Source organism: Arachis ipaensis, chromosome B4 (genome assembly GCF_059453495.1).
Source record: "Arachis ipaensis isolate K30076 ecotype BB chromosome B4, ASM5945349v1, whole genome shotgun sequence".
NCBI classification, from domain to species: domain Eukaryota; kingdom Viridiplantae; phylum Streptophyta; class Magnoliopsida; order Fabales; family Fabaceae; genus Arachis; species Arachis ipaensis.
The window spans coordinates 131,472,066-131,493,634 of NC_142439.1; the positions used below are offsets into that span (position 1 = coordinate 131,472,066).

Consider the following 21,569-nt stretch of genomic DNA (forward strand, 5'->3'; position numbering starts at 1 on the left):
TTGTTAATTTTAATACTATAATTTGCAGTTTAATGTTTTTTTCCCTCCACAAGTATTATAGTAGAAAAATAATCTAATCTGTTTTCATTGCTGAAGTGAAAAACTGGAGCTTTATGCTTAGATAATGTAATAATTAAGAACCTGGATTGTTACTTCTCTAATAATAATTTTGAACCTACATGCGTTATAGAGAATGATAAACATGGTATATGTTTACTAATGTGAGAAATATTGTAGAAAAAATATTAGGTGACTAATAAGTAATAACATTTTTTTTTTCTCTTATATTTGAATCAACACTAGTTAACTCTATACTTAATGATCTGTCCCAATGAGGAACAGAAGAGTAACCAATAATTATAAACTACTAACCAAGGAAATTATTTGGTGAGTTCAAATGTACAAATTAGGATGTAAAGTAAGTGATGTTGGCATATCGAATTACAATATCTAAAGAAAACAATGTGTACTAATGCATGATAAGAATTCTGAAATATGAAATCTACAGGCAAGTGGCAACAAGGAAAACAATGTGTGCTAATCATAAGTCCTTTTCGTTTAGTTGTAATAGATAGATTATCCTTTTTTAACCATATATAATGTAATAATTGTTCTATTCTTTTTTAATATTTAGCCATTAGTCAAAACAATTTTGAGCAGCATGAGAGAAAGAATCCAATGCTTAAAACTGGTGGTAATGCCATGTTATCCAGTATCCACTGAAAAAATTCACAAAGGAATAGAATGTGTTGATGCTGATTTTGGTTCCATATTTTATAATGGTCAATCTCTATCCATCCATTGCACTAAAATAATGGAATCAAATTCCTTTGATTTCAACCTAAATCAACCTCCTAGTTGCATCCTTTTTGCCATTTTATCTTCCTAATAGTTCCCTAACCATGAGAAGAAAGGCTTTGGTTTAATGGTTTTTATTCTATGAACCAAGTTATTCTAACCACTTCTAAAACAGAATGTTTTATTGTATTCGAATAACAAATTATTTGAGCTTTGTATGCTTCTCTGGTCTCAATCAATCCCAGGTTTGCTCATAACTTTTGGTGAATGGTTCCAAAATAAGGCTGTTTTGCTCACTTTCCTGGCCATCAAATGTGGAATATGACATATTCCTTACTTGCTTCAAACTTAAACTTTCTATTAGCTTACATGTTCTCTATAACAATGCTAGATATAAAACTAATTCCCCCCCAACTATTGTACAATCATTCATAAACACTTTTTATTATTTCTAAAACCACTTTATTTGGGTCAATTTCTGAATATAAATATCAATAAAAATCGTAATTGTAGTTTAACATAGTTTTCTAATACAATTGTTAATATTTCTTGTAGCATTTTTACCTTTTTAGAATAAAATATTAACATTAATATAGTGAAATTTTTATCTTAATCATGAATCAACTTAGAATTGAGAAATTAACATTTTTTTTCCTTGTTTTTGCCTTAATATTTGAACTAATGCTAGCCAACTCCGTTTTCTCTTACATTAAAGATATTGATTCCTTACATTTTCCAAGTAACCAACAGGGAACATGTGCTTTAATTTAGTTAGTAAGGGTTTGTATTAGCTTAACTAAGGACAAGGGACGAAGCCTCATTCATAGTAAGGGACAATGCCCCCCCAACTTCCCTGTCTCTCTTTTTTTTTCCCTCTATAAATTATATATCTAAATTTCAGTTAAATTTATTTTATAAAATATTTTAATTTTTATAACAAAATTAATTTTTAACTCTTCCTAAAATTCAATCTAAGGTTTTTAAGGTTAAGTTCTATATATTTTGCTCATTTAATAGGTAAAGAAATCAATTAGATTAATCATTATCTTTGAATTTAACCATTATCAATATGTAAATAAAATAATAAAAAATATTATGTACACACTAAAAATTAGTTATTATATTTTTATATAAATATATGTATTTTTTAATTTATTTTTAATATATATTTGTGTATTTTAATTTGTATTTTATATATGAGACTAATTTGATGATTTTTTTTAGTATATATATAACATCGTAACTTGTAGAAGGATTTAATTGGATAAGTAATAAATACAAATACAAATATAAACTTTTTTACCAGAAATATATTATGATTTGATATTTAAAATGTAATAAATTTAATTTTTAAAATAAGTAAAACTATTGTACTAAAATCGAATTTAAGGGTTGGTCGCTATCTTTCTTAATTACCGACAGTGACCCCTCTCTCTCTCTTTCTTTTCAGACCCTACCCAGATCTCACACGGGCAGCTTCCTCCAGCAATAGCAAACCCTCTGTGCCCTGCCCGAATCTCTCTCGGGCAGCACCTGCGTTCCGCCACTCGAACATTTCAAACTGTTCCACCTTTCCGAAACACAAATCACACACAAAAAACAAAAAAGAAGAAAATACTCATCAGAGTCCTTATATATAGTAACCACGCACCACGTGCACTTCAACTACCTCTTTTTTCCTGGAAAATCATACCGAACATTTTTCACTTTCTCGGGAAAATGTGCCTCCTTCAGTTCACGTAATCGCGACATTAAACCAAAAACATTCGTTCTCTGTTTTCTTTTCTTCTTGTTTAGCTAGTTACGTCGTTGCAGTGCGTTCGAGCTTTTTTCGGATCGGTTTATCAGTAATGTGGAAGCTCGCGCGATTCGCCGCAACAAGTTTGGCCCGATCGCGGCGGTTCTCGACGGCGATTCCAGGTCCGTGTATGGTTCACAAGCGCGGTGCAGATATCCTGCACGATCCATGGTTCAACAAGGTTTTTACTTCTTTCTCTTTATTTAGCTTCACTTGCAATCTATCGTAGTTTTTTCTCACTTGAAGTTCGCAACTCTCTCTTTTCAGCTTTGAATTTCGAGAATGTAGATGTTCACTTATTAATACTTTATTCTTTTTTGTAATGAAGATGTTGAGTTTATGATTTTACTTTCGTTAATTTGACGGAAAGGAAGTAACGAACTAACTAACTGTTTAAGCTGAAATGATTGCTAAAACGATGAGTTTTTCACATGGTATAGTTTTTATTTTCTATTTGTTAAAGATAAAATTGTATTTATTGATTTTTATGTTCTTTCTCTCTTTTTTTCGTTATATCCAATTAAGGATGAGTTTTTATAGAAAACTAGCCTTGAAGCCTAGAATGAAATAAAGGCAGCGGTGCTGATTGTAATAGTTCAGTAATAAATATTTTAGCGAAAACCATTAGTTTAGGCAACGGAATGAGTGTTGACATAGAATATGATAGTTCTTGTGCTCAAAAAGTTGTTTCCAGAGTTTTTTGGATGACATTTTGATAATTGTTATGAAATTATTTATTTAAAAAAAATCGTCTAATGTGTATATGTAAGTAGATAATTTGATGTCAATTAGTGCTAACTCATTGGAGCAAATTTTTTATAGTTGCTTGCTTATTTATATTGAGAGAGAGATTTTACGTTGCATTTGTTTGAAGTTTGTTTAAACGTTGAAAATGTTGATTTATTACGAAATTATGCTTGATGAGAACCTTTTCTCTATCTGGTAGACTGATATACGTTGCTTTGGTTTATGTTTTGCATCCTAAAACTCTCTTTTTATTTATTTATATATTTATTGTTAAATTCTCTAAAAATATAGGATACTGGGTTTCCCTTGACTGAAAGGGATCGGTTGGGGCTTCGGGGTCTCCTTCCTCCTCGTGTCATATCGTTCGAGCACCAATATGAACGTTTCAGTAAGTTTGATACTGATCTTTGGGTATTATCTTTTTAGAACTATTTTAGCACTTTGGTGTTGTTCGATTTGATCCTTGTAGTAACTGACTATACTTAGCGACACAAGGCTTAGTTGTTGCTGTTCTTATAGCTGTTTTATCTATGCTAATATCTAAGCTTTGAATTCCTGTTTCTTACTTGTCTCTAATTCCTTCTTCAGTAATCTTAAATCAGCTGATTATTTTAATTTATTATTTTTCGTTCAGTGAATTCATACAGGTCCTTGGAGAAGAACACCCGGGGCCAATCAGATAAATTTGTCTCCTTAGCGAAATGGAGAATCTTAAATAGACTGCATGACAGGAACGAGACTCTGTACTACAGAGTGAGTTTCATCACTAAGTTTTTAATCCTAGAGTATAAGGACATTTGATCTTATTTGTTACCTGCCCTCTTCAGGTTCTTATTGATAATATTAAAGAGTTTGCACCAATAATCTATACTCCTACAGTTGGATTAGTGTGTCAAAATTATTCAGGGTTATATAGGCGCCCACGTGGAATGTATTTTAGTGCCAAAGATAAAGGAGAGATGATGTCGATGATCTATAACTGGCCAGCAAATCAGGTAGTACTGAATTAACCCTGGTAAATGCCACACCTTTTTCTCTTCATTCGTGATTGAAATATGGCAATGGCTTTTTCCCCTTTCATTCTTCCCTTATGATATCTAAAAAGTATTGCTCAAGATTGTATCATAGTACTTAAAGCATGTTTAGTTTAGCATTTTGAAAGAACCAGGCCATGGTTTGGACATATGCTGCAGGAGACAAGCTAAACCAAACTTACCAAACACGCTATCAGCAGCTAGAAGTTGGAACAACTAAAACCTATATGAACTTCTTTAATACTTGAAATAAGTAATTCTGTTCCTGAATTTTGTAAATTCTGCATTCCTTATGGATAAAATTGAAGGTGATTACTCACATGTCTTCATGTGAAGATGATATCTAAGAACCATTAGATGTTTTGACATTTTTATGTGAGTAGCCATCAAAATTGAATTCATCTGACCTGGATGTCATATTTTCTTATGATTTATTTTGTAGTATGTCAAAATTCATAATAATTAAGGGACAAAAGAAGTACATAGGTTTACAATGTATTTTATTATTGTTATTAGGTTTTAGGTTCATAAAACAGACTGGAGGCATATAAAAAATTAGGAACTATGCAGGCAGTTACAGTATTTTATTCTTATTTCTCAACTTGATAAATGTTCTGGTAAATTGATTTATTCAACTGTTACGTGACTATCTTCTTCACCATGTTTTTAGAAGAATTTGATTCATTATCATTAAGTAGCAAACTTCTTCCTGGCCTGCCTTAAATTGTTTATCTATCATTATTGGTTTTAATCATTTATTTCCACCATTTCAGGTAGATATGATTGTCTTGACAGATGGTAGTCGTATTCTTGGCTTAGGTGACCTTGGAGTTCAAGGGATTGGAATACCAATAGGAAAACTTGATATGTATGTTGCTGCTGCTGGTATGAACCCACAAAGAGTATGTGTTTCTTCCTTTAGTTTGATATCTCTCTTCTTTGCTAATTTCCTCTTCAACTTGAACTCCACATGTTTGCTGGCATGTTTGGTTCTAGTTAATCTTGTTCATTGTTGCTTAGTTAATTATTGATTCGATGGTGTCTTTGTCAAATTTTGACTTTGTTATAACTTATAACTATTTGTTATCGGTGATAATTTAAATTTTAGGCACATTCTTTCTCTTTAAATTTAACTTGACTTGGTTAGCAAACCATAACTCTTAACTTGTACTGTTTGTTATTTTCTTGTGGCAGATACTTCCAGTTATGTTAGATGTTGGCACAAACAATCAAAAGCTACTTGAAGATCCACTTTGTAAGTAACACTGTTTCTTTAGATGTTTTGTTCGCTTATCTCTTAATTTGGTTGTCCCTTTCTTGTTTTTTCCGAGGACGTGTTTTTTATGTAAGAGGACTATGATGTTATTCAGCATTCTAGATTTTGTGGTTGCCTTTCAGTTTTAATACCTTGCAGAAAATAACTCTTTCACTCTTGTTGGCTTAGTATAAACATAATTAACTTTTGCTTCCTGATTTTTGGAGTGTTGGGGTAAAATTCCTCAATTGTTTTACACATTTTTGGTGATCGTGTAGAGAACTAGGATGATAGTTCATCCTAATTTACATCGTGAAAGTTATTGTGTTCTAACATGATTTCAATGTGACAGATTTGGGAGTTCGACAACCTAGGTTGGAAGGTGAAGAGTACCTAGCAGTTGTGGATGAATTCATGGAAGCTGTCCATGCTCGTTGGCCTAAGGCTATTGTGCAGGTTTCTTCTTCTAGACCATATTGTTCTCAATGTTCAATTTAGATTTGATTAATTTAGTAACTGGATGTTTGGCTGATTTATCAGTTTGAAGATTTCCAAATGAAGTGGGCTTTTGAAACTTTGTACCGATATCGCAGAAAGTTTTGTATGTTTAATGATGATATTCAGGTGAGGAAGTGATGCAATATTTAGTACGTGTACAATCTTCAAGGTTTTAAGCAATGCACTGTGTTCTTTAAGTATATGGAAGTTCAATTTTCTTCATGTCCATTGTCCAACAGGGCACTGCTGGTGTTGCACTTGCCGGATTACTGGGAACTGTAAGAGCCCAAGGTCGACCATTGTCTGATTTTGTGAATCAAAAGATAGTTGTGGTTGGAGCTGGGAGGTACTTGCAAAATTGATTGTGATGTAATTCTTAATAGTGTCCACTTTGTTTATCCCATTATTGCTCCTTCTTCATTCCTTAAGATTGCTTCCATGTTACTGTCGAGTTCTGCCTTACATGTTTTCTTTCCTGCCTTTCAGTGCAGGTCTTGGTGTTCTTAAGATGGCTGTCCAGGCAGTTTCAAGGATGTCCGGGTGCAGTGAAACAGCTGCCAAAAGTCAATTCTATTTAATTGATAAGAATGTACGCTTCCAACTTCTTACTAGTGTTATAACTAGTTTTTTAAATTAAAGTATTCAAACGGTAATTGTGTTCACCACAGTATATGATCTAGTTCACTCATGATTTTGGTGCTGTTTTTTCTTATCCAAATAGTAGAATTATCACCTTATCTTCTATCATCAAATTACTTTTGTCTGAGTACATTCCTCTATCGATTCTCTTACTTTATCATATGAACGTGATTTGATTGTGAAGATTATATTATATGATTCATTATTTAAGTATGTTGTTAATGACATGATGTCTGAATGCAGGGTCTTGTCACAACAGAAAGGAGCAATCTAGATCCGGCTGCAGTTCCCTTTGCTAAACACCAAAGTGACCTAGAAGGTCTTGCAGAGGGTGCTAGTATAATTGAAGTGGTAAATGTTACTTGTGGAAAACTCAGTTGGATCTAGTATGTTTATGATGTATTTAATACTTTATTTTGCTATAAGAGAGTTAAACTATTTTAAATGTTGAACCTATTTTCTTTAGGTTAAGAAGATTAAGCCACATGTGCTTGTTGGATTGTCTGGGGTTGGTGGTATTTTCAATGAGGAGGTCATTACCTACTATACTAACACTTTTATTATGTCATATTCCTCGGGAAATATATTTATTACTTAAATGCAACAGACATGTTTGAAAATGTCTGTTTCACAGCTTTAGGTTCTGAATCTTATGCTTTATTACTGTATTTAAGTCCTTAATTTTAATGGTTGAGATTCAACTCAGGTGCTTAAGGCAATGAGAGAATCTGTTTCAACAAAACCTGCTATCTTTGCAATGTCTAATCCCACAATGAATGGTTTGTTTGTACAAGGCTCATTAAGCACTCACAATTGCTTAATAATGTCCTCAATTTTCCTTTTAACTTCTTTTTCTTTTTTTCCCCACTCCTTTTTTCGTGTTGGCTATTCGGACAGCTGAATGCACTGCTACTGATGCTTTTAACCATGCGGGAGAAAATATAGTGTTTGCCAGTGGAAGCCCTTTCGAAAATGTAAATCTTGGTAAGTACATCTTCCTGTGATTAATTGGTTTTGAATTCAAGTATCTTGTCTTGTTCAGATTCTCCTCAGCTGCAAAAGGCTTCATAAGATGAATATTGTTATTTATTTTGGTCGATATTTTCAATTGCACACAGGTGATGGAAAATTTGGCCATGTAAATCAAGCCAACAACATGTACCTGTTCCCAGGGTAGGGTGCATTTGCAGCTTAGAAATTAAAATTATTCATCAATTTTCTCTTGTGGTGGAACATTGGTGTCATTTGTATTGTGATTTTCCATTTCAGGATTGGTTTGGGAACACTTCTGTCAGGTGCTCGTCTCATAACGGATGGAATGTTGCAGGAAGCAGCTGAATGGTATGTTAATCTGGACATGCTGCTTTTTAAGCCATACCTGGTATCAATGAGAGTTTAGGAAATAATCTTATTTGATGTATGTAGGGACGCTCTGGTTTTAGGAATAACATTTCAGCCATTTGACCTTGTCTTATGTTTCGTCTAATTATTATTCTTTCTGTTTCCTATATCCTTTCAATTAAATCATTTCTTTATATATCTTAATGTTCGAGAAATGATTTTTCTAAAACACTAATACATGTGCACAATATGATGAGGATTTTGATGTTAAAGGTGTAAATAAACGCCATAAATGATAGTCCATTGCGCTAAGCTCTAGTACTTTTTAATTTCTACGAGCTATAGGGTGACAAACTTATTACATTTTCTTTTCATTGTGTTTCATATGCCATTTTAATATTTCCTTTAATGAGATGCCACTTGTCTTTTTCTAATGAATACCTAACATGCTGTCTTTCTCACAGTCTTGCTTCATACATGACTGAGGAAGATATCCATAAAGGAATTTTGTATCCATCAATTGATTGGTAATGCTCCCCCTTTTCCTTGTCATCATTTGATTTTTATTTTCTCTTAGTCTCCTTTTTTCCCTAGTACCTTTATGAATCACTGCAAGAAAGGAAATTCAATTTGTTAACACAACTTTTGGATGGATACACTGTTGGAAAATAAATATATAACGATACAACCATACTAGGTGTATACCAAAATCAACCACTAGTATAACATACATATTGGAATACAAAATAGACATTGAAAATGAGTTAAATAACACATGTATTTATACACAAATACATGGTGGTTGATTTTAGTGTACAAATAGTATTTTTGACAACATATAGTTTTGGTTTGGATATTTGGTGCCTTTTCCAAATTAGACCTTGAAAGAGTTGTGGGATCTCATCTTGGTTCTCAAGATCTGTGACACAATTATTGTTTTCCAAAGAGTTGTGCGATATTGATTTGGTTCAGAAAAAATCTGTCACATTAATTTGTTTATTGAAATTAAACTATCATTTCAAGTTATGTCAAACTCCTTTGGACCAACTTGAGATAAACTTTACTCTTTTGCAAAGCAAGTTGATAATTTGATATAACGGCTGTTTTCAATATCCTATAACTCTTTTGAGGACTAATTTGAAGTTCTACTATTGGATAAAATTTTCTTAATAGTTTATATGATAGGCTACAGCCTCCTCTGATTGATACTACTTTCCATGCTGCAGTATACGAAACGTTACAGCAGAGGTTGGGGCTGCTGTTCTAAGAGCAGCAGTTGTAGAAGGGCTGGCTGAAGGACATGGTGATGTAGGATCAAAAGAACTTGCACACATGTCAAAAGTATGGAAAATATCTTATTACTCACCGATGATATGTACAAATGTTGAGCATCAGAATATCTTTATCCATTTTTGACAAGAAAATGTCATCTTTATTTCACTTATATTCAGCCACTGCTAACACATGCTTTGTTTCACTGATTACAGGAGGATACAGTGGGGTACGTTAGAGAAAACATGTGGTTCCCTGAGTATAGCCCCCTTGTTCATGAGAAGTAAACACTTCACGCAGCTCAATGCTGCAGTAATGCCTTCTTTTCCATTTTTTGTTTCCATTCATAGCAACTCATAACTTGTAACGTTTATGGTTGTAGAGGGCTTAGGGTTGAAAGAGATGTGTTCATTGTTGTAGCAGTGAATTGTCAATGTAACGGTGTTTATCTAAGATTTAACTTCCGTTGATATAAAATTTTATTGGCATTGTAAAGTCCTACCTATCTCTAATTTTGATGTGCATCGAAGTGGGTGGTAAAACTATAAACTTACATCATAAGTTGGAAAAAATTATTACATTTCAAGTTATCAATTTTCTTGAATTTTAAATGTATAATACTTATACTTATACTTATTAATAAGTATATATTAATTTTTAAATTAAAACTTAGAAACAAATGTAAGATAGGCTTTAATACTCTATATTTGTATAATTATGAGTTAAAATTTATTTTACTCCCCTGAAATTTTTATTTGTCCTTAATTTTAACCCCGTTTTAAGTTATTCAATTAAAATCTCTAAATATTGGATTGTGACTCACATTTGTCTTTGGAATTATCTCCATTAAGGGAGATTTGATATGGCATGCTTAAGTTGTCAAGGTGGTGGCACTCAACTTGTCAAGGTGGATGTATAATAGTTGAATGATGTGACAAAAGTTGATTCTATTCAATTTAACCCTTTTAAAGATGTTAAACTCTAATTTGCAGTCCTCTTTTTCCAAAATGTTTGAAACTTTGCTGGAAATATGAAAAGTTCAGGAAGCCAAGCTTCAAAGAGCTCAGCGCGGTCACGTTCTCATGGCGCTTCTGTGAGAAACCTTAATCGTGGGAGACTGGAGAAAATTCTTGATTGGTGTGGTTGTAAAATGTGTCCAGTGTTTTAGTGGTTTGGGACGAATGCCAATCCTAGAAGACCTTTTTATGAGTGTCTAAATTATAATGTAAGTTCAAGGTCTTATTCTTCAATGTGTTGCTACTAGTACTTTTGTTGATGGGTATGTTGGAATTTTTTTTTTCATTTTCTTGATTGTTGAAGAATTGACAGAGTTTTGGAAGAATGTGGTGTGTTTCTTTATGTGGGTAGATGCCGAGGAAGAACAGAGTTTAGTAAGCAAAGCATAACTTGCAAGTAATGATGATAGTTGGAAGATGAATTTAACATGGAGAATTAACACAATAAAAGTTGAAATTAGGTATTTGAAACTAAGGGTTATTATTTTAAGTTTGGTTATTTGTTTAGGTGTGTTTTTTATCGTTGTGTATGGTGCAAGTATGGTTAAATTTTAATTAAAAATACGTAATTGATGGTGTATATGTTTAGTATGAATGGAAGCATTGTAAAAAACAAATATAAAAAAGAAGTATGTTTTAGCTCTTCTAATACATATGTAATATTGCAACAGTAAAAAAATAAAGCTAAATATTAAATATGTTAGTACTATTCATAAACTTTTAATTAAGTTCCTACATTAGATAAAAAAAAGGCATGCATAGCTAATATCCAAAGGCATTATTTGCCATTAATTGAAAAAAATAAACTGGTCAAAATAAACATAGCAGAATATCAACAAAATACATCCAGAAAATCATCAATAGCCAAGTATATGGACACATACATAACCATATTTCAGTGACACAAGATAAATATAATTAAAAGCAACTATCTTAATTATAATATCCATCACTGCTGAAAATCCAGTCACTTCTTTTTAGGAGGTTTGATGCTGGTTTCATCTTTGGTGTAGAGACAAATTTCATGAATTCAGTCATCTTTAAGGATGTTCCAAAACTTGCTCCTTACATTGGGTCAATACTTGTTGATCCTGGAACTGGAGATGCTTTTCTTTTAGGTTGTAGTTTGTTGGACCTCGTTGCAGGAGTGAAATATAAGTCCACATCAGTTTAAGACATAATTAAACTGATAATTAAAGTAAACCTTAAATCCATAAATGTAAGGACAAATTGAATGGTTACTTGTTTCTCCATCTTCTTATTGTAAAAAAAGTAACCGGAAAAGCACAATCTCTGAAAGAGCACTAACATTCGTTGGGGCGTAACATTAGTGGCTGGAGCAAGGTCACCCTCTCCTTCTCCGTCTTGTGAAGATTCACCCTTTATAATTTCATTTGCATTAGAAGCTCCTTTTTTCTTCTTAGAAATTACCGCTGCTACAGCAATAGCAAGGGGCAGCTGCAACATCATCCGTTTTTTTATGAGAGTAGCTTCTCTTTATATGACCTTTTGTCCCACAATAAGTACAAGTAAACCCTTATATTTTCTATTTAGTTTCGTTGCTCCAGTCTTACTCTTCTTACTTCCTGAAGGCTCTTCATCTGCATCCGTTCGTCTTTTCTTCTTCAAAGGACCTAACTTCCTCTGAATTTTGGGAGCTTGAGGCCTACTATATTGAGACTTCTCCTACATTACTTGTCCATGGATAGGATTCAACGAATGCACATATGTTTCTCTACATGATTCTATGGTCAACTAAGTGTGACAATAATCTTCAAAATTTTCATTCAGTCTAACTATTGTAACACATGCATGGACACATGACATACCTAAAACAGTTTACATCCAATCAGAATTTGTTTTAACTTAAATGTATGCCTAACACAGTTATTTCAACCAAAAACACAATGCCTACAATTTGTAGTGGTGGTTGAAATGGACTTCTCAAGTTTATTGGAGTTTGCTTTAGAAGAACATGGTCTAAAAGGAGGCATTGATATGAACTGGGATGGAGGTGCAAAAGTGGTGGACTGGGCTATAGGCTGAGGTGGTCTGGGCTGGAGGTGGACTGGGCTGGAGACTTTGAGGTGGGTTGGACTAAAGGTGTAGAGGTGGGTTGGGCTGGAGGTACAGAGGTGGGTTGGACTGAGGTTTTGGATGTGGGCTCCTCAGGAAATGTGGTCATTGTTGGCTGCTCAAAGGTGTAAAAGTATTTTGTCTAAGAGGTGTGTTTGAAATACATTGCAAAATTAAAAAAAAAAAATCGATGATGATTTCAAAAAATAGAGCATAATGGCTGAACTCACTTCAAACACCAAACAATAAAACAGAGTATCATTATTTTTTAAACCATAAAATTTTTAAATACAAGTAATAATACACACATAATAACATTTATCTAAAGACAACAAAAAAATACAAATAATATTTTTTCTTCAGCATCGAAAACAAAAAACAAACTTTAGTATCATTCAAATACAATAACTTATAATATTCTAGATATAGACAACAGATTGCATAGAAAAATACAATGCAAAACACAAATCAAAACAAAAGCTAAGATCAGAGTATAAAAAAAATGAAAAAAAATTCACTTCCTAACCTGATTTTTTGCTCTTTCTTTCCGCACTAATGCTACTTGTTTAATAACTTCGCCTAACAGTCCAATACATGACGAATATTATTCGCACTTCTGATTCTCCTTTCTCATAGTGAAGCATGCGATAAGAACAAAAACGTGGAAAAGATGAATAAAAGAAAAAGAGAAGGAAGAAGAATGGTTAAGTTTCGTCTTTGTATTAATATATAGGTTGATCCAACTTTTTTAACCCAACCAACCCTTAAACGATGTCGCATTTAGTGAACATTGAGCGAAAACAAAAAACGACGTCGTTTTAAATATTCTTATTTGGCAACTTAACGTATCACATCAGATCTCCGTTAACGGAGATAACTCAAGACGTAAACGTGAGTCACGATCCAATATTTGGGAGCCTTAATTAGATAACTTGAAATTTAGGAATCAAAATTGAGACCGAGTAAAAATTTCAGGACCGAAATGGATTTTAACTCGTATATTTATTTTTTAAACAATAACTTTGATTTAATTTTAAAATTGATAACTTCAATTAATTACAATTATAAATTGACAACATGGTGTTTTACTAATTGTTTTTAAAAAAATTAATATATAAAAAAGGACAATTTTGGTGTGTAAACATTCTATGTTACGCATGGTTTAAGAAAGTGTATAATGTGGATAGTTTAATGATAAACAAGTTTTAACTCCAAGACCAAAAATAAATGTAAATGTTTTAGTTTAGATGGTAAAATTTTTTTCATACCAAACCAAAAGGTGTTTGAGTTACTCAATGAAAAATCTCCGTCTCCCAAATTATTAATAAGCCCATATATTAAACCAAGAAGAAGGGTCAAGCTCCACCCTCTCGAAGTTACCAGCCAAGGAAAGCACTCGGTTATCAACGTCCTTCAATTCAGGGCACCAACAAATGTGCACACGCTGAAGACGAGGCATTGAACCATTTCCTAATCTAAGGCATTTGAGACGCACCCTTGTCATGTGAAGCACTCGAAGTTGCGGGAAACTCCCAGGGCCACCCCAATTCAGATTATCCTCACATCTTGCAACGCACAATTTTAAGGTTTTAAGGCTTGCAATCCTTCTCAAAGCATGTATGTCTTCGGAGTTCAACTCTTTGGCATTCACATGTGACAACTTAATCTTGGTAAGACTTGGCGGAAATGCAATTGCATCCAACGAGAGACGGCAACCATAAAATTCTAATTTCAGCTTTTTCAGATATTTTAGGCAGTGCAGGCTCCTCAAGTGTTCTTTTTCTTTTATCCCAAAATCAAACAGATATAAACCCAGTGATATCAAGTTGGGAAAGCAACCCGCGTTGAGTAGAAACTCTACTTGAGGAGTAAGATGCACATATTAAGGTTTGGAGATTGGAGATTTTGCATCTTGTCCCTAGTTCCTTCCTCTTGTGATAGTGTCAAATACTCGTGACTGCAGTGAAGATGTCTCAGCTGTTTAATCTGTCCAATACTTATGTCTGTCCCCTTGTCCCTGTTTGTATATTTCTAACTCCTCAAGTTTGCACAAATAATTTGGAACGTCCCAATATGCGCCTGCTCTCAAGGACCTTAGATGGATCAACTTCTCCATAACCTCCTCATGAGCTACTTCCTTAGTGAAAGGCGATAAGTCAAGCACATTAAACGAACATGTCTGTTATTCACTACATGTTACTGAACAAACATAGGAATCTATGGATCCTGCGTTGCGGGGGAAGGACAATCTACGAGCATTGTTGTTGCCATTGCTCTCTGATATGCACAAATCTTGAAAGAGATTGTGGATCTGGCATGTTTTCACGCCTTCCCCGTCATTACTCCTTCTTGCCACTTGTACTAAGTTACGATCCACTAATGCCTTCAAGTAATCCTCACCAATATCTTCAGGCTGCGGTGGTGCCTTTGATATTCCGGTTTGTCTTACTTGTATGAAACCTTCTGCCATCCATAGTCTGATTAACTCCCTCACCTTTGTCTTCAATATCTTCTTCGTCTGGTCGATATCATCATCATCACACCAATGAGGAACTAAATTCTCAATACTTTTCCATTCTGTTTCTGAGGTCTTCCTCTTTGCAACAATAGCCAATGGCAAATCCTTGCAACTCTTGGCAATTGATTTACCAATAGGCTCTAACTCAGCAGGACACACTTCTCCACCAAACACTTCGCTGCCCAACCTTTTTCTCCATTCAAACGGCTAGGTTCATGGTGAGGTTCCTTTGACCCTACATAGTTTGCCACTCTAACATTTCGTGTAGTCACCAATATCCTGCTCCCGTTATTGTGTTTTGGGAGAAGATAATCCTTCAGCTTGTTCCACACCTGAGCGTCCCACACGTCATCCAGCACTACCAAATACTTTCTCCTTTTCTCATTCAAATGTATTCTCACCTTGGACTTTAACTCTTGTTCGTTTTCCGTTATATGTGTGGATGATGACATCAGAGATCGAACAAGGCTTGAGAAAACTTTCTTTTCTCTATAATCTTTGGAAACAGTTGCCCATGCACGGCAAGGAAATACCTTCCTCACCTCATTGCTATCGTAGACAATTCGGGCAAGGGTAGTCTTGCCTGACCCGCCCATGCCAACAATTGAAATAACATTCCTCCTCATTGAATCTTCTTCCCTCAGTTGATTAATTACATCAATGAAATCTTTGACAAATTCCACTACATTCTTTTCCTTCACACTTCTATTAATACCAATGATATCACCTTCATGAATGCAATGTGTCTCAAGCTCAACACCATTCATCACATGAGAATTCTGAAAGATATATTCGTTTTCTGTTGTTATGATAATCCTACTACCAGGACCAAACCAATCAACTATTCTCATTCCCTCTAGCAACTCCAAATGATCTTTACTATCAACCCCTTCCAGAACCAGAAGCACTCTTTTATACTGCAACTCTTGCATGGGCTCTAAGGCCATATCAGAAAGAAGCTCCTTTTGGACAATTTCCAAGCCATTAGCGGTGTTTTTCCTTAACTGTTTACTGACATCAACAACAAAACTTGCCGCTCTGAATTCATATTTGATCTATAGTATAGCTCAAAAGCAAATGTTGTTTTTTTTTTTTTTTTGAAAGCAAGGAGTTCAACACAGTACAGTGGAGCAGTCAAACAGAAACAAAACAACCAAATTAAAATCAAGACAGTAACATTAAAAGAAGCCCCTTGTCATCTCCGGTATTGCTATCAACAACTAAAGGGGTCCACACATTTCCACTCGTTGTAGCTCAACACAGTCATGTGAGTGATTTCTTTAACACCTTTGCTTTTATTCTGAAATATCCTTCTATTCCTCTTTAGCCAGATGTTCCAAACAACCGCACAAAAGCATCTCAATCGTTGCTCTCTATCCTCCCTCCTCCTTGGCCCCTCTGTCCAACACAGAAAATGTTCTCTCATTGACCCTGAAATAGACCATTGTTGGCCAACCATCGATACCCAAGCACTCCACACCTGCCAAGCAAATTCACAGCATAGAAACAAGTGGTGCACGTGTTCCGTATATTTATTACATAGAACACAGACGTTATCTTCCTGGTTAATGATCCCTAACTGGCTTAACCGTTCTTTTGTATTCACCCTACCTACCAGGATAAACCATGTAAATATTTCTATTCTCGGTGGAACTAACCCTTTCCAGATGGTCTTTGTGAAGCTGTAGCTTGTCACCTCCTCCGTGAGTATCGCCTCCTGCAAAACCTGAACAAATGAGTTAGTTGAATAAACTTCTTGTCTATCATATTTCCATACAACCCTATCCTCTCTGTTAACTACTAGTTGCATAGGTCTCAATGCCTTATGTAATTGACCCAGTAGTCCTAACTCCCATTGAAAGAGCTCTCTCCTCCATTGGAAGTTCCAAATCCAGTCTATCCCGTCCCAAAATCCGCAATCCCCTATAACAAATCCACATTGGTTTGAAACAGAGAAAAGTCTGAGAAACCGATCTTTTAGAGGCCCACAAAGCAGCCAAATATCCTCCCAAAACCGTGTACGCCGCCCATCACCAATCTCCATAGACAAGCCTGTAACCATCTTATCCATTATGATCATTCGTTATTTGTAGCTGGCATATATCCTTCTACGATCCTCCTCTAGTAGGTAGCTCTTGAGTTGACATCAACTCATGAGGATTCAGATTATAGCAGGAACAAACCACCTTCTTCTATAATGGGCAATCCTCCTTAGCAAACCGCCACCACCACTTAAACAACATAGTTGTGTTACGAACCATAGCATCCCCAACTCCCAACCCACCTAGTTTTTTCGAGGCCTGCACCACTTCCCATCTTACTAATGCCATTCCATTACTACCATCATCCTTACTCCACAGGAACCTTCTTTGCAGTGAAATCAATTTCTCAGCAACAGTTTTCGGCATCTTGAACAAACTCAAATAATACACAGGCAGACTATTTAAGACTAATTTAATCAGCACCAACTTCCCAGCTTTATTCAGAACTTTAGCCTTTCACAGACTGAGCTTCTCCTTTACTTTGTCTATTATAGGCTTTCAGGTTTTCACCAACCTCGGATTCGCACCTAAGGGAATGCCCAGGTATTTGATTGGAAGGGACTCACCCTTACACCCCAACAACTGGCACATATTCTGGATCTACTGTTCATCACAATTTATTGGAATCAAGCTCGACTTGTCAAAATTAATACTGAGACCTGATATCAACTCAAAGCATCTCAATAGCCGCTTGTAATTCTTGATAGTGTCCTCCTCTGGTGGGCAAAACAAAATTGTGTCATCAGCAAACTGAAGATGTGACAGCGCTATACTATCTCTGCCAATCAACAAAGGTGATATACGCCCATTCCTAACCGCCTCTCCCACCAATCGATGTAGAACATTCACAACCAGTATAAATAAGAACGGAGAAAGCGGGTCACCTTGTCTCAGACCTCTTTCCATCTTGAACGGCTTGGATGGCGACCCATTTATCAGAACTGACATAGATACTGTAGACACACACTCTATAACCCACGATCTCCATCTATTGCATCTTTTGCAACACTATGTCCACAAGGTTCCATCTGACTCTATCATATGCCTTTTGGAAATCTAGCTTTATTATTGCTGCCTCCTTTTTTCTCATTTTAAGCCAGTTTACCGTTTCACATGCGATAAGTGCCCCATCATGTATTTTTCTGCCCCTTACAAATGCACTCTGAGTTTTTCCTACTAATGATGGCATCACTGGTCTCATCCTCCTAACCAAAACCTTGGAGATAACCTTGTAAACGCACCCAACCATGCTGATGGGTCGCAAATCTTTAATCTCCTTGGCCCCGATGAACTTAGGTGCCAACGCCACCCAAGTGATGTTAGAGTCTGTGGCAACCTTGACGTCTGAAAGAACCCAATCACTGCAGCCGTGAATTCAGGCCCAATCTCACCCCAACACCTCTGGACAAAATTCATTTTGTACCCGTCGCACCTTGGTGCCTTAGAAGACTCACAATCCCACACATCTTCTCTGATCTCCTCAGCTGTCGGTAGCACCTCTAGATTTACAGAATCTTCCTGCTCTATCCTACATACCAGACCATCTCTGAAGCTCATCATAGGAGAATTATCCTGGTGATATAATTCTTTGTAGAAGTCCTTAATAGCAATCTTTATTCTAGCTTAGTTCCTGACAAGTCTACCGTTGATTAAGAGTGTATCAATCCTATTGTTCCGCCATCTTGCTGAAGCTATGTTGTGAAAGTATTTTGTATTTTTATCCATCTCTTTTGCATGCCGTGATCGGGACATCTGTTTCCAATGGACTTCTTTTCTGACATACCACCTCTCACAGCAGGTAACTAGCACCTTCCTTCTAGCCTCCATCGTTCCGTCATACATTCCATTGCTTACCAAATCATCAATCTTCTTGATTTCTTCCTCAAACTTCGTAATCTTTTTGTCCATATCCCCAAATTTAGTCTTATGCCAAATCCCTAATGGGACCGTCAAAGCCTTCAACTTGTCTGTGAACTGCATCTCCCCCAAGCCTCTCCACTCCTCCTTCACAAAGCTAAGAATGCCTTAATGTGTAAACCATGAATCTAGGCTTCGGAATGGCCTTGGACCTACCCTCTGCCACATGTACTCTAAGATGACAGGACAGTGATCTAACAAACCCCTCGGTCCGCTGCGTATCCGAGTCTCAGGAAACTCTTCCAACCACTCCACGCTAACCAGAGCTCTATCTATATGACTGCAGGAGCGTCCCCGAAACCATGTGAACTTGCGATTTATGAGCGGCAGATCCACTAGATGCATATCTTGTATCCAACTCCTGAATTCTTCTGCCGACCTAGGTAGAACATCAGTACCTTGCCTTTCTTCTACATGTACTATTTCATTAAAGTCTCCCATGTAACAGCTAGGGACTTGACATAACCTAGCTATGTAACTCAACTCTTCCCACACCTGAATCTTCGCATCTCTATTATGTACACCATAGACCAAGAAAATAGCACAATTGTAATTATTCTTTACCAAGACCCCGTCAACACACAACTATCTCTCCCCCTTATAACAATTATTCCCTTTAAACACCGATTCATCCCATATTAACAACAGGCCACCCGCTGCACCATCAGAACCTACAAACGCCCACCCTGCACTAACTTGCCCCCAAATTCTTGCAACATCAAAACTGGTCACAACTTATTTTTTTGTCTCAATCAAACCCAGCATATCTAATCTATGTTTTTTCTTTAATTCCTTCACCATTCTTATTTTACCATCACCCCGTAACTCCTTAACATTCCAAGAGCTAAAAATAATTTAAAATTCTTTTGACACACCTGTTTTTATGTTTGCATCTGTACCGTCTCAGTTTTTCCTTCTGCTTCACTAATTTCCTTTTGCGTTCGATTTCTTCGTTCTGCGATTGGAATATTGCCATAATGTCATCTTCCTCGTTGACCAGCATAACGCCCGACTCTTTTGCCAACTCCCAGGTCCTTCGGTTCTCCAGCATCTGCTCATCCAGCTTCAAGCGCTGCGTGTCGTTGTCCTCCGCCACATTCCCATCTTCCATACCCAAATTCATTCCCTCCAAGGACCCCTTCCTCTTGGCTGGAATTCTACCTCAGACCACTTTGAATCCGAACTTGGCCTCCACCCAAACTCACATCAGGACAGGCACAGATTGCTTCGCCAGAGATTGGACCCGCGCTTATCCCTTTGGAGCTATTACCAGCACTAGTCTCTTCTCCCTCCACATCTGCGCCAGGCTCACCGTTGAAGACGCCAGGCTTGCCGGTCTCCTTCCGCTTCGGTCCCGTTGCACCATTACCCCCAGCACAGGAACTCCCTCTAAGTCTTTCCGCCCCACCATCTAGCGCAGAGGCAGAGCCGTTCCCAGCAGTCCCGACCTGATCACTGTCACCGGTCCGCGCGCGTGTAGCTCCGCCGCAGCGCAGTCTGCCTCCGTCGTCTGCAGACCGCCGACTTCCCCCCGGCCAGTCCCAACAAGCAATTCGCCCTCATCCTCAAGAAGAACCACACTATTATGATGGCTGCGCACCTTCTCGTCCTTTCTGTTTAACGAACCGCATAGAGCCCGACCCGGATTCTCCAGCACAGGTCCATTATCTTCGACGCTACCTTCACTCAAGGCTGGGCCCAGCAGGAATTGTTACTCCTGTTCCACACTTTTGTTTTGGCAGGCCCAATCTGAGTTGTGGGAGAGCTTTTTTTGTTTCCCCTTATTGGATCTCCCTTGCAGCCCAGTATAAGCATAAGACAATGTCCTCTCTGAGTCAGCCGCATCACTCATAACCGTCCCTTCCCCAAATTCAGCCACACCTTGATTATCGCCCTTAATTGATTGATTCGTTTCGAAATTCAAGCGATTTTGAGAATTACTGTCATTAAACCATTCATTCAAAATTGCAACTGGAATTACCACTCTACCCTTGTCTCCTTCCCCTTCCCAGTTGACCTGTAGTAGCATGTCTTCGTCTTGAGCGGCCTCGGACATCGGCCCTGCTTGATGTCCCTGCACCATAACCACTCCTAAGCTTGAATTTGTGTTGCCAGAGTTCCTCTTTCTACCGGCTATTATAGCTTCATTACCCAGGCTCTCTGTGCACTGCAGGTTGCACGCCTCATGTCCAACTTCTTTTACCAATACATCAAAGCCCCCAGAACCCACCGTTATATGAATTCATTCTTGAATGACGTCCATTAAGCACTTATCAATTTGGACGCAACCTGCCGTGAATGAATTGCACAATTCTGTCTCTCGTGCACAGCCAACTACTTCCCCCCGCTGGCTTCCTATTGTGGTAAAAGTCTCGACAGACCATGCGTGTAACGAAACCCCAAAACATTCAAGCCACACCCTACGAGTTTTACTATGGTCTGACACCTCCATACACTGTGGAACAAACGTAGAAGGCAATTCATGTTCAAGGTGTACGTTTCTTCAGCATGCACAGCACTATCAAAAGGTCAGTAGAGCTTTGTATGCTCCCATTTTCCTAACCTGGACGACATTAGGTAGGTTCTTTGCCACGACTTCCTTCAGAGATCCAAAATTA

The 21,569-nt window shown here is 36.7% G+C and overlaps 2 protein-coding genes across 2 annotated transcripts; one reads left to right on the plus strand and one right to left on the minus strand.

Annotated features, from left to right (window-relative positions):
- Positions 1 to 2,374: 2,374 nt before the first annotated feature.
- On the plus strand, positions 2,375 to 9,881 carry NAD-ME2 (NAD-dependent malic enzyme 2). The gene is made up of 19 exons (XM_016338301.3): positions 2,375 to 2,777; positions 3,635 to 3,731; positions 3,978 to 4,096; positions 4,171 to 4,338; positions 5,151 to 5,279; positions 5,572 to 5,632; positions 5,985 to 6,088; positions 6,173 to 6,256; positions 6,370 to 6,476; positions 6,617 to 6,719; positions 7,013 to 7,120; positions 7,236 to 7,301; positions 7,476 to 7,548; positions 7,667 to 7,753; positions 7,888 to 7,942; positions 8,039 to 8,110; positions 8,575 to 8,637; positions 9,337 to 9,451; positions 9,598 to 9,881. The coding sequence occupies exons 1-19, from the start codon at positions 2,649 to 2,651 to the stop codon at positions 9,667 to 9,669; spliced, it is 1,812 nt and encodes a 603-aa protein (XP_016193787.1). The 5' UTR covers positions 2,375 to 2,648; the 3' UTR covers positions 9,670 to 9,881.
- An 8,141-nt stretch (positions 9,882 to 18,022) lies between these two features.
- On the minus strand, positions 18,023 to 20,074 carry LOC148569251 (uncharacterized). The gene is made up of 5 exons (XM_088484964.1): positions 19,827 to 20,074; positions 19,108 to 19,462; positions 18,844 to 19,038; positions 18,489 to 18,606; positions 18,023 to 18,378 (listed from the first exon to the last, which is right to left on the minus strand). Exons 1-5 carry the CDS (start codon positions 20,072 to 20,074, stop codon positions 18,023 to 18,025), a joined length of 1,272 nt encoding a protein of 423 aa, XP_088341090.1.
- Positions 20,075 to 21,569: the final 1,495 nt, after the last annotated feature.